Source organism: Lutra lutra, chromosome 10 (genome assembly GCF_902655055.1).
Source record: "Lutra lutra chromosome 10, mLutLut1.2, whole genome shotgun sequence".
Classification (NCBI taxonomy): Eukaryota; Metazoa; Chordata; class Mammalia; order Carnivora; family Mustelidae; genus Lutra; species Lutra lutra.
Window position 1 is genome coordinate 44,726,411 of NC_062287.1, and position 12,781 is coordinate 44,739,191.

At 36.0% G+C, this 12,781-nt stretch overlaps 1 protein-coding gene across 5 annotated transcripts in view; it reads right to left on the reverse strand.

Annotated features, from left to right (window-relative positions):
- Positions 1-688: 688 nt before the first annotated feature.
- Positions 689-12,781, reverse strand: part of HIKESHI (heat shock protein nuclear import factor hikeshi) — a 39,806-nt gene continuing 27,713 nt past the window's right edge. For 3 of the 5 annotated variants that reach the window (XM_047692374.1, XM_047692376.1, XM_047692375.1), the window contains exons 3-5: positions 8,912-9,063; positions 1,517-1,635; positions 689-768 (exon numbers count right to left, since the gene is read on the reverse strand). In XM_047692374.1, coding sequence (XP_047548330.1) covers positions 714-768; positions 1,517-1,635; positions 8,912-9,063 — 326 coding nt within the window. In that variant the 3' untranslated portion in view covers positions 689-713. Of the gene's footprint in view, positions 769-1,516; positions 1,636-6,929; positions 6,961-7,080; positions 7,240-8,911; positions 9,064-12,781 lie in introns of all 5 variants that reach the window. The other 2 variants (XR_007121030.1, XR_007121029.1) reach the window with 2 other exon arrangements.

Sequence of the window (12,781 nt, forward strand, 5' to 3'; positions counted from 1 at the left end):
TGGTTTTTTTGGTCAATGAATGTCACTAGTATGAATAAGTCAAAGACTCCCTTCTGAATGAGACACAATGGCTTCAACTTAATAAGCAAATGTACTAAATCCTATATTCTACACACAAATGCCTCAGAACATTACCACACTACCAGAATTAAATAAAACCTCATCAGTATTTAGCCATGGCAATTTTGTCAAACAAGTAATTATGTATGAATTTGCAGATATAAAACTGACAGCCAACCTGTGTTAATGGAAAAACTTGTAATCTTAAGAAATACAAACTGAAAATCTTTCTGTACATAAAAATGTATATTTGGCATGTTTTTCAAAAAGTCCCCCAAATTTTGATATAGCTGATTTTAAGTTAATTACTCTAGCAAACCACTATAATACTAAACTAAATATTATGAATGCAATGGCATTTGGCACATTATTGTGAATATGCTTTATTTTTAAGTAAAAAATGAATCCTAGCCAAAACAAAGTGTTTTGCCTCTGAATATTTTAAGCTTAAGGGAGAAAAACTCATTAATAAGGAACATATTTTCATTTTTCCATGTTTTTAATTTTTTATGAAGATTTTCATTAAGCTTCAGTCAATAAGCAGTTTTTAAACTTAGGCTTCATGATCCTTTTGACTTCGTACTTTTAAATGGAGGCATTTCTCTTCAAAACATGACAAATTTCAGAATCCATTAAAAATTATTTTATTCAAATTATGTTTTCCAAAAGAGAGGGTTCTGTGCTAGTCGTCTTTGAAAGTTTTCATACCTACAAAAGAAAAAAACGTATTTTTACAAGAAAATTATATCTTTCATAGTCTACCAAATGACTTATCAAAAAGCAAACAACGAAGTATCACTTCTAAAAAGCTAAGATAAAAAATAAAAAAGCTAATAAAAAGTTAATCTCATAGATGAGTAGATGAGAGAAATTTGCTCAAGGTCACATACCTACATTTTAACAAAGCTCAAACCTAATACCTTCCAGAGCTATCCAAGCTACACCATGCTACCACTGCTCAACAAATTCTCATGTATCGCCCACCACTGGGATATTCAACGTGACAAGAATACCTATAAAACAGAATCATGGGAAAGCTAACCATTTATGTACAGGGTGCAGTAAAAATCATCCTGACGCCTTATGCATATCTACTTCAGACCAAGACTTTCTAAACTTACCAAAAAATTGCTTTGTATTTCAAGACTCATATATGGTTACTAATAAATAAAAATATTTTAAAATTTACAGACTTAATTGTGGTCTCTACACATAGGCAGTTGTATTTTCTTGTCTTTATAAATTCAAAATAGCTACTACATAACAAGAGTATTTAGGGTAAGAACATTCCCTGATGTGAACTCCATAATATACTTTTTAATGGCATGCCACTGTTAATGTATGCTGATGTTCACAATAGAAGAGTATGTTTAAATGTCAAAGAAATACATTTACCAGCAAAAAATATGCATGGTTACTAAAAGCCTTAATATTAGAGATACAAAATGTCCCATACCATTTCAAAACCACATTTGCTGGAATGAACATTTCAGATGGACTTGGTGTCATCTGGGCCTGAGAGACAGCAAACGATGAAGCAAAATTATAGAAGTTGTCCAACATCTTTTGTGTGAACTAGAAAGTAAATAATGAATAGATTAATGAGTTATACTGAATATTCCACTTACACCTTAGTATTTTTAATTTAAAATGTTCCTGCAGTGTACTTAGCTTTAAGTACTATGAGTTTTAAACAGTCTAATGCTGTAAGTTAAAGAAAGTCATAAAACAACACTGTGGCATAAAATCTTGACAACCTGCCTTTAGTACTTTCTTCATATCTCAAAGAATTTCTGTGGTTTTTAAATTTTAATTTCCTAAGATATTCATTTGGGGGGGAAAAAGGAAGAAAATGGTTTTCCTTCAAATACTCTCTTTTTTCTCTCCCTCACCATCTACTATGCCCCTCTCCTTAAATCCCAGCCTACTTTCTCATATAAAATAGTAAGAAGTCTTTTTCTTGCCAGAAAGATAAAAGCCTAAATACAATGAGAGGAAATGCCTTATTAGCTTTTATCTTTTTTCTTAATAATATCAAGGTAGTTTAATCCAGGAGGCTACCATTAAGTTACTTGGACTAAAATCCAGAGTTCAGTAAAATCACTAACTAAAAAATCAGTATCAGAAAGAACAAAAATCAACAGCAACCCTTAACAGTAACAACAAAATTTTAAAATGCAACTTTTTATTTAAAAGATTTAATTCAGGGACGCCTGGGTGGCTCAGTTGGTTGGACGACTGCCTTTGGCTCAGGTCATGATCCTCGAGTCCCAGGATCGAGTCCCACATCGGGCTCCCGGCTCCATGGGCAGTCTGCTTCTCCCTCTGACCTTCTCCTCACTCATGCTCTCGCTCACTGGCTGTCTCTCAAATAAATAAATAAAATCTTAAAAAAAAAAAAAAAAAATTTAATTCAGAGGGACACCTGGGTGGCTCAGTCAGTTAAGTGACCTGAGTGTCTAAGCTCAGGTCATGATCCCAGGGTCCTGTGATTGAGCTCCGCATCAGGCTCCTTACTCAGCAGAGAGCCTGCTTCTCCCTCTGCCTGCTGTTTCCCCTGTTTGTGCGCTCTTGCTCTCTCTGACAAATAAATAAAAATCTTTTAAAAGATCCAACTCAGAATAAAAACAAAATCTGTAAATACCTAGGAAAATATTTTAAGACTGTCTTGAGAGATAGGAAAGAAAACAAACTAAAGGACCTATACACCACATTCAGTGAAAAGGTACATGTTCACAGATGGGAAGACATGCATAATGGAAGCAATTCTCCCCAAATTAAGCCTATAAGACCTCGGGGCGCCTGGGTGGCTTGGTGGCTTAAAGCCTCTGTCTTCAGCTCAGGTCATGATCCCAGGGTCCTGAGATGGAGCCCTGCATCTGCCTCTCTGCTCAGCAGGGAGCCTGCTTTCCCCTCTCTCTCTGCCTGCCTTTCTGCCTACTTGTGATCTCTGTCAAATACATAAATAAAATCTTTAAAAAAAAAATAAAGCAACTATAAGACCAATGTTATTTCCAACAAAATCCAATAAAGTTTTTCATAAAACTCAGTAAGCTGATGCTAAAATTAGTATGCAGAATACATAAGCTTATGTTCATAAGTAAGAGGAGGGACTTAGGCCTAGCAGATATTAGTAAGACTTTTACTGGCAAAGGGACAGGCAAACTAACTGGAATAGAACAGAGAAACCAGAAACAAGTCTAAACATATGACAACATGATATATAACAAAGATGCTATTAACTCAGAGTTTAAAAAAGAAAAAAGACTAGCTTTAGTACATATGAGAACATAACACCTTCACACATTAGGATAACATAGGAACGACTTAGCCAATGCAAAAATAATAATAATAGTAATAATAAAAGAAACAACTGATTGTCTACACAAAAATAAAATGTCTGCATGCAAAAGATACCAAAAACAACATTAAAAGACAAGCAACATGCTAGGAGAATTACAACATCTAGAACAGAAGACTATTATCCAGAATACATAAAGGCCTCTTCCCAGAAAGTTAAAATTAAGAAGTGCCAAAAAATACAATAGAAAATTGGGCAAAATATATAAATGGTCAATTCCAATTAAAAAAAAAAATACAAATGAGGTCAAGATGAGAAAAGATGCTCAACTTCACTAGTCACCAAGAAATACAAACCAAAACAACAGTGACATTCAAATTTCACCCAGCAGTTTGGCAAAAATTTAAGGTCTTAAATATTAGTGAGAATATCTATTAATATGGAAATGAAAAAACTGTCTCATTCATACAATGACATACTATACAACTATACAAGTCAATTAAAATAGACTAGATTTATTCCATGTATCAAGACAGGTAAGTCTTAAAAATAATGCTGAGTGAACAATACCAAGTTGTAGAAATCTGTACAGTATACCATTTATAATCATTTTAAAAACATGCAAAGGGGTAGTAAGTCAACAAGAATGGAAAATAGAAGAAAAAAAAAAGGACTGCAACAGAGAAATGAAAAGAATTTCTACAATAATGGTTAAAGAAAAGAATACCTTGACTACAGTTATGCAAAAGACCCAGAAAATAATCAATCCACAGAAGAACAAAGAAGAGTTTCAAGAGCGATGTTTCCAAAACAAATTTAAAATTGCTTTTTAAAAATATACTGAACAGGAATTTATACTGTGGATATAGCAATTGACACAAAGGAAAAAAAACGAAGCATTTATTAACCAAGGAAAATAAAAAGTCATTCTAGAAAGGAAATGTAACCATAGTACTACACCTGGCTCAGTTCTGAATAATATTTACCTGATCATAATACTGAAAACTCTAAATATTAATTTAGTGAAAATCTATAATAAGAAGGTGTGGGGACATCTGGCTGGCTCAGTCAGTAGATCATGCAACTCCAGGTTGTGAGCTCAAGTATCACAATGGGTGTAGAGATTACTTAAAAATAAAACCTTTTAGGGGCACCTCGGTGGCACAGTCAGTCAGGTGTCCGAGTCTCGGTTTCAGCTCAGGTTGTGACCTTGGGATCTTGGCACCGAGCTCCCTATCAGGCTCTGCCCTAGGCCTGCTTGAGATTCTGTCTCTCTTTTCCCTCTCCCTCCCTATCATTCTCTCTCTAAAATAAATAAATAAACCTTTTAAAAAAATAGTATCTTTAAAAAAAAAGGTAGGGAGAAAAGACAACTCTGAATGCTGGAAAGCAGAGGAGTGAGAGCACTAAATCACATTAGGTATGGGGAAGTTGATGGAAAACACCTATAGCAAATAAACTGGTTGAAAAGAGATTAAGCAAGTTTCTTCTGAAACATGGAAGTAAATACAAGAAGAAATAGGTAAAGAAAAAAAAGTGGGAGAGGCTGAAGGTGACTGCTTTTGAGGAACAGAGTAAGAGCAGAATATAAGAAGTATTAACAGGACAACCGTTCTGCATGTAAAACCATCTAATGTTTTAAGCCATGTACATGTACTATTAATAAAAACTAAATGAAGTAATAAGAGTAAGAGTATATATTAGAAACATGTTTTAACAAATGCCATACATATTTTGTGGATACTTATGAATGTTTCTTTTAAAGTACTAACACAGGATGGCAAAGATAATTTGGTTAGAAGAGTAGCTAACTGGGGAAGAACTGGAAGAAGAGAAACACGCCAGCAAGCTGTATCAGAAATACCTTTTGTTTTCTTTTTCATTAGTAGCAAATATGGCAAATATCAATTAAATCTAGGTAGAAGACACTCAGAAGTCTTCATATATACTGCATTATAAAGCGAGCTCTACAAGGACAGCTATTATGTTGTCTAGCTATTTGTATCTGTTCATGCTTATAAAACTCCTGGCACGCAGCAGGCATACAATAAATACTGGAGGAATGTACTTTCCTACATATGTAAAATATTTCATAATAAAATGTTTCATAAAAATATGTATGATTTTAAAAGCTCAAATATCTTACATATATATAGAATAAAAAGTCTCCTTGCCCGTTTCCAGGGATAACATCACTTTGGTATGCATTTTTCAGACATTTTTCTAATACAGTCTATATGGGATTACTAACTCCTGCTTTACAACTTGCTTTTTCAGCATAGCAGTTTATTTTTTTAATTACTGGGAAGAAAAAAGAATTAAGACCCAGACTCTGTCATTCTTAACTCAGCCTGTTCTCAAGAAATCATGTGAGAAGTCTGACTTTAAATTCATGGCCACAACCCTCAAGAGTATGGGGCCCAGCAAACTCATAAGGGGTTCCCTAGTCCATTCACCCTCCTCCTCTCCTAGAGGACTTGGTTAATAATCCTTTTCTTTAAATTTCCAATACTCCTTTCCCCTCAATCTTAGCTAATGACCTTGTTTCCAGTTTCACTGAGCAAAGTGAAGGTATCAAGAGAAAACGTGCACAAGTTCTCATCACATTTAACAACCCTCCCGCACCTATATTCATATAGCCATGCATACTATGCATACTATGTATTATCCAATCTAATGTGCTCTCATTTCTATTCAAGGAGTTCAGCAACTCTCTCCACTCTCCTGCAACATCAGCTTTAATGCTTCATTCTCATCAAACATGATGTAATTATCTCCCATTAAAAACAGTAAAAACAAAAAAAATAGTAAAAACAAAAAAATCCTTGTCCCACTGCCCCCTCAAGCAACCAAACCATTTATCTGCTACCCTCTGTAACCACACTCATCAAGAGTCATCTATATTCACTGTTCCCACTTCCTCCTCTCCAACTCACTCCAAACTCCCCTTCTACTCTCTAAACTCTTTTCTAATTTTTTAATGACTTCCATCTTGCTGAGTCCACTGGATACTTCTTAGCCCTCATCTTAACTCATCAGCAGTGTGATACGATTGAGGCTTCTTGCTTCTTAAAAACCAGTCTTTGCTTGGCTTCCAAAACATCACTTTCTGGGTCTCCTTCTAATTCAGGCTGCTCCTTTTCTTTGTCTTCATCTCTTCAGCTTCTCAAATTTGAAATGGCCCCGGAGCTCAGTCAATAGCCAATTTTTCCATTTAATTACTTCCCTAGTAATCATACACCCTTCAAAACTTTGGATATTATCGTTACACTGATGACTCCCACATTTTTATCCATATCCCAGAACTCTTTCTTGAACTCTACACTTGTCATCTCCATCTGGATATCTAACAGGTATCCCATAGTACAACCAAAAATCCAACTCCTGATTCCACTCCCAGCCCATACTTGCTCTTTTCATAATATTCCTGTGTTCAAATTCCTCAAGCCAATATCCTTGGGCTATAATTGATGTCTCTCTTTAATCTCAGACCTTTCATGTGATCCACATCATGAAACACTACTGGCTCCATCTTCACATTAGTTCCAGAAATCAATTACAGGCATACCTCGGACATATTGCAGTTCAGTTCCAGACCACTGCAATAAAGTGAGTCAAATCAATTTTTTGGATTCCTAGCGCACATAAAAGTTCTGTTTACACTATACTGTAGTCTACTAGGTGTGTAAATAGCATTATGTCTTTAAAAACGTACATACCTTCATTAAAAAATACTTTATTGCTAAAAAATGCTAAACATCATCTGAGCGTTCAGCAAGTCGTAATCTTTTTGCTGGTAGAGCGTCTTGCCTTGATGTTGATGGCTGCTGACTGATCAGGGTGGTAGTTTCTGAAGGTTGGGGTGGCTGTGGCAATTTCTTAAAATAAGACAACAATGAAGTTTGCCTCATGGATTGACTCCTCCTTTTACTTGAACCCTTAGAGGCCATTGTAGGATAATTAATTGGCCTAATTTCAATATTGTTGTGTCTCGAAATAGGGAGGCCCAAGAAGAGGGAGAAAAACGCAGAACAGTTGGTAGGTGAAGCAGTCAGAAAACACACTTATCGATTAAGTTCTTCATCTTATAGGGGCTGTTTGTGGTGCCCCAAAAGAATTACAATAGTACTAAAGATCACTGATGACAGATCACCGTTACAAATACAATGAAAGAGTTTGAAATGTTCCAAGAATTACCAAAACATGACAAAGAGATACAAAGTGGGCAAATGCTGCTGGAAAAATGGCACCAACAGATCTGCTCCATGCAGGGTTGCCACGAACCTTCGGTATGTAAAAAACACAATACCAGCAACGCGCAATAAAGTGAAGCGCAATAAACGAGGTATGCCAGTACTTTTAATTACCTTCACTCCCACCTCCCCAAACTTCCCTGGTTCAAGTCATTGTCACCTGTCATCTAATGTTCACAAGAGCCTCCTGACTTCTTTCTTCCCACAACAGTGTCTACCCAAAATGCGAAAGTGATCCTTTAGAAATAGAAGTTAGATCCTATTACTCTTCTGCTCAAAACTCTCTTATTTCTTCTCTTCCAAACAGAATTTGAGTCAAAGTTCTCATAGGGGACCCTGGGTGACTCAGTCAGTTAAATGTCTGCCTTCGGCTCAGGTCATGATCCCAGGGTCCTGGGATCAAGCCCGGCATTTGGCTCCCTGCTTAGTGGGAAGGCTGCTTGTCTCTCTCCCTTTGCCCCTCCCTCCTGCTTTCATGTGTACATGCTCTCTCTCTCTCGTAAATAAATAAAATCTTTTTAAAAAATTAATCAGAATCCTTATAAAGGCCAATGAGGTACCATATGATTTTATCCTGCAGCCCCCTCCCCAATTATCTCCCATCTCTCACGCTTGCTCACTCTACTCCAATCACATAGACCTTCATATTACTCTTCAGATTTCTACCTTAGAGACTCTGCATTAGCTACACCTCTACCTCCATTATTCTCCTGTTCAGGCCTTTGCCTTAAAGAGGTTAAAAGTCAACCATCATGGAATTATGTCACTTTAAGCTCCATGAAGACAAGGATCTTGCTTATCTGGTTCACAACTGTATACCCACAGCCTAGCATACTAGCTGGGAGGGAATAAGAAAAAGCTAATATTTAATCCCATTTTTAAATCACTTTGAGCTATTTCACCAGCATAAAAACAAGTCTCATCAAAGCATTTACAAATTTTAAAATACCTATAGAAGAAAGCAGGCAAACTTAAATTATCCATAGAAGCCAATAACTTACACCATACATGTTTACCTTCTTTTTTACATGTTTTCAACCACCAGGTTAGTTTTTAAAGTACAGAATTTGGAGAGCACCTGGGTGGCTCAGCTGGTAAGGTGTTTACCTTCAACTCAGGTCATGATCCCAGGGTCCTGAGATTAGACCTCTATCAGGCTCCCTGCTCAGGGGTAGCCTGCTTCCTGCCCCTCCCCCCTGCTCATGCTCTCTCTCTCAAGTAAATAAATAAAAATCTTAAAAAAATATATAGAATTTGGTTTAAAAATATTTTTGGAAGATAATGTGTACTGCGTTACCTGAGTGAATGAGTCAACTGAGGATACAGCAGCATTGCCTACTGGAGTCTGCTGAGCCAAACTGTCCAATAATTCCACTGAAATTCCAATCTGAGCAACAGATGGAGTCCGGACAATATTCATGGCTCCAAAAGGGTGTTGGCTTCCTTCTCCTGAAAAAAATTAACATGTACCACAAATTTCAAATTTAACTTGTAGCCATAAAAATTCCTTTGTTAAGTATGTGGAAAACCCCTGATCTACATTCACTAAAAAATTGTTATATGAACATTTGTCTCTTTTCAAAAAAATGTAAAAGGCTAGTTTTTATCACATTAACAAAGAATAAGAAAACTAAAATTTTCCCCACCAGAAAAACAGCTGTTACTTTTCAAAAACATATTACAATTAATGTAGGTAGAAACAGAAATGTTTCAGATTAAGAAAAGAATAAGAAAAATAAATAAGCATTAATTACATTTAAAAATTCTCAAAGCTAACTCCAAAGAAAGGATATTTTTAAAGATTTTTTAAACTAGTTTTAGCATTTTCTCATTATTCCACTGAAGAAAGATCTTAAATTACTACTATTACTGATAAATGACATGTCATATTTTACTAAATGTCATGAATCACCCCATATAACACCTGATGCTATCAAACAGGCAATAAAAAAGCTTATCACATAAAATAGTAACTTTTTCCCTTTAAAAATCAGTGTGGGGGCGCCTGGGTGGCTCGTGGGTTAAAGCCTCTGCCTTCGGCTCAGGTCATGATCCCAGGGTCCTGGGATCAAGCCCTGCATCAGGCTCTCTGCTCAGCGGGGAGCCTGCTTCCCTCTCTCTCTGCCCACCTCTCTGCCTACTTGTGATCTCTGTCAAATAAATAAATCCCCCCAAAAATAAAATAAAATAAAAATCAGTGTGTCATTAAGTATACACCTGAGCCTGTAAATGCCATCTAATTTCTATGGGGAAAATAGAAGCCAATTTCTTTAGTCTACATAAGACTATCAGAAAAGTTAGTCTGAAGGAAAAAAAAAATCGTAAAATAGATTTTTGGTTATCTGCTGTTTTCATAGGACTATAAAATATTTAACCAAATACAGAAGAACAAAAACACATATTCCTAATAACTAGAATACTCCTTACAAATATCAAAACTCTCCTTAAATTTTCAAGCATATGAATAAAAACTATTTATTCTTCTGTGATTTAAAAATACACACACACCTGTCACTAAATAGGACTGGTTTAAAATAATTTTAGTATTTTTAAATTAATGGTTTTATTATATTTTATATTTCCATGTATTTATGAATTTTATAGATTTGTTATTTCTATCATTGTGTTTAGAGAACATACTTTGTATGATTTCAGTCTTTAAATATACTGAGACTTGTTTTACAGTAACCTAACATATGGTCTATCCAAGAAAACGCTCCATGTGCATTTGAGAAGAATGTGTTCTGCTGTTGTTGGGTAGAAAGTTCTATGTAAGTCTGTTAGGTCTGGGTGGTTTATAGTGTTCAAGTCTTCTATTTTTTTTTTTTTTTAAGATTATGTTTATTTATTTGATACAGAGAGACAGAGCAAGAGAGGGAACACAAGCAGGGGTAGTGAGAGAGGGAAAAGCAGGCTCCCTGCCAGACAGGGAGCCCTAGGCAGAGCTCAATCCCAGGACCCAGGGATCACCTGAGCCAAAGGCAGACACTTAACAACTGAGCCACCAGGTGCCCCTGAAGTCTTCTATTTCCTTGATGGCCTTCTGTCCAGTCATTCTATCCATTACTGAAAATAGGGAATTGAAGTTTCCAACAATTATTGTTCAACTATTTTCTCCCTTCAATTCTGCCAAGTTTTGCTTCATGTATTTTGAGGTTCTGTTGGTAGGTGCAAACAAGTTTATAACTGTTATTAACTTTCCGATAGATTGACCCTTTTATCATTATATAATGTCTTTATTGCACATAATAATTTTTGTCATACATCTATTTAGTCTGACTTTAGTCCATCCACTCAAGCTCTTTTAGTTACGGTTTGTATGTATCTTTTTCCATCCTTTACTTTCAACTATTTTGTGTCTCAATCAATAGTTGGATTATGTTTTTTTATCCATTCTGCAAATTTCTGCCTTTTAATTGGAGAATTTAGTTTTGTGTTAGACACTTGCTAGTGTAGCATTTTAATTCTACCATTTCTTTTACTATATATTTTTTGTTTTCCCCTTAATGGCTATAGTAGGGATTAGTATAAATTTCTTAATTATAACAACCTAGTTTGGATTAATGCCAACTTAGTATCAGTAGTAGACAAAAACTTTGCTATGTAATTTCTCTCCCTATGTGTTGTCATAAATTATTTCTTTATACATAGCATGCCCATAAACATAGGTTTACAGTTTCCATTTTTTAAGGTTTTATTTGAGAGAGAGCAGAGCCAGTGAGCGGGAGGGAGAGAGCAGGAATGGGGGGAGGAGCAGAGGGAGAAGCAGACTCCCCACTGCGCAAGCAGGGAGCCCAATGCCGGGCTTGATCCCAGGATCCTGGCATCATGACTTGAGCCAAAGGCAGACACTTAACCAACTGAGCCACCCAGGCACTCTACAGTTTCCATTTTACAAAGTTGTTTTTTACATCAAATAAGGAGGGAAAGAGTTATAAACAAAATGTACAATACTGATTTTTATGATTAACTAGTTACCTTTACCTGTATTCCTTTTGCCCTCATGGGAATTCAAATACTATCTCATACCCTCTCTTTTCAGTCTGAAGGGCTGTCTTTAGTCTCTCTTATAGGCTAAGTCTTGGAGTAATGATTTTCACAGTTCATCTGACAATGTCATTTTTTTTTTAAGATTTGAGAGAGACAGAGCACACACACACATGGCAGGAGGGGCAGAGAGAGGGAAAGAGAACCTCAAGCAGACTCAGAGCTAAGCATGGAGCTCAATGCAGGGCTGGATCTCATGACCCTGAGATCATGACCTGAGCCAAAATCAAGAATCGGACGTTTAAATGACTGAGCCACCCACGAACCCTTCTTCATTTCTGATGGATACTTTCAAAAGAATTCTTGACCGTTTTTCTTTCAGTGCTTTATACCATCCCACTGTTTTTGGACTCCACTGTTAATGGAAACCAGCTGTTAATCTTACTGAGAATCTTGTCATTTGATGAGTTGCTTCTCTTGCCATTTTCTCTTTATGATATGTTTTGGTATGGAGCTTATCCTACGTGGAGTTTACTTAAATTCTTAAGTGTGTAATGTTTCTCATCAAATTCAGAAAGCTTTAGGGCACTATTTCTTCAAGTACTCTTTCCACCCCATCTCTCTCCTCCTTCTGGGACTGCTAATGTGCATATGTTGGTATACTTGACGGTGTCTGAGAGACTGTTCATGTTTCTTCTTTTTCTTTCAGCTTTTCAAGTTGAAAAGTTCACGTTCTTCAAGTTCACGGATTCTTTCATCAGCCTACTCAAATCTATTGAAAACCTGTAGTGAACTCCATTTGCTACTGTACTTTTCAGCTCTATCACTTATATTTAGTTCCTTTTTATAATTTCTCTATTAATATTTTCTATCTGATGGCATGTTATTCTCCTGGTTTCCTTTAACTCTCAGTAAATGCAATGTTATACGTTTCCTAGGGACAGATTCTGTTCATTTCTTCTCTGAAAGGGCCATATATTCTTATTTCTTTGCATACTTCCTTTTTGTTGAAAACAGGATGCTGAATATTGTAATTCAACAAATCTAGAAATCAGGTTCCCCCCCTCAGGGTTTATTGTTAATATCTGTTGTTTCCTCAAGAACTTCTAAACCAATACTGTGAAGTCTGTATTTTTTGTCATGTGCAGCAAGTGAGTGACATTTCTATTGGCTTAGTGGC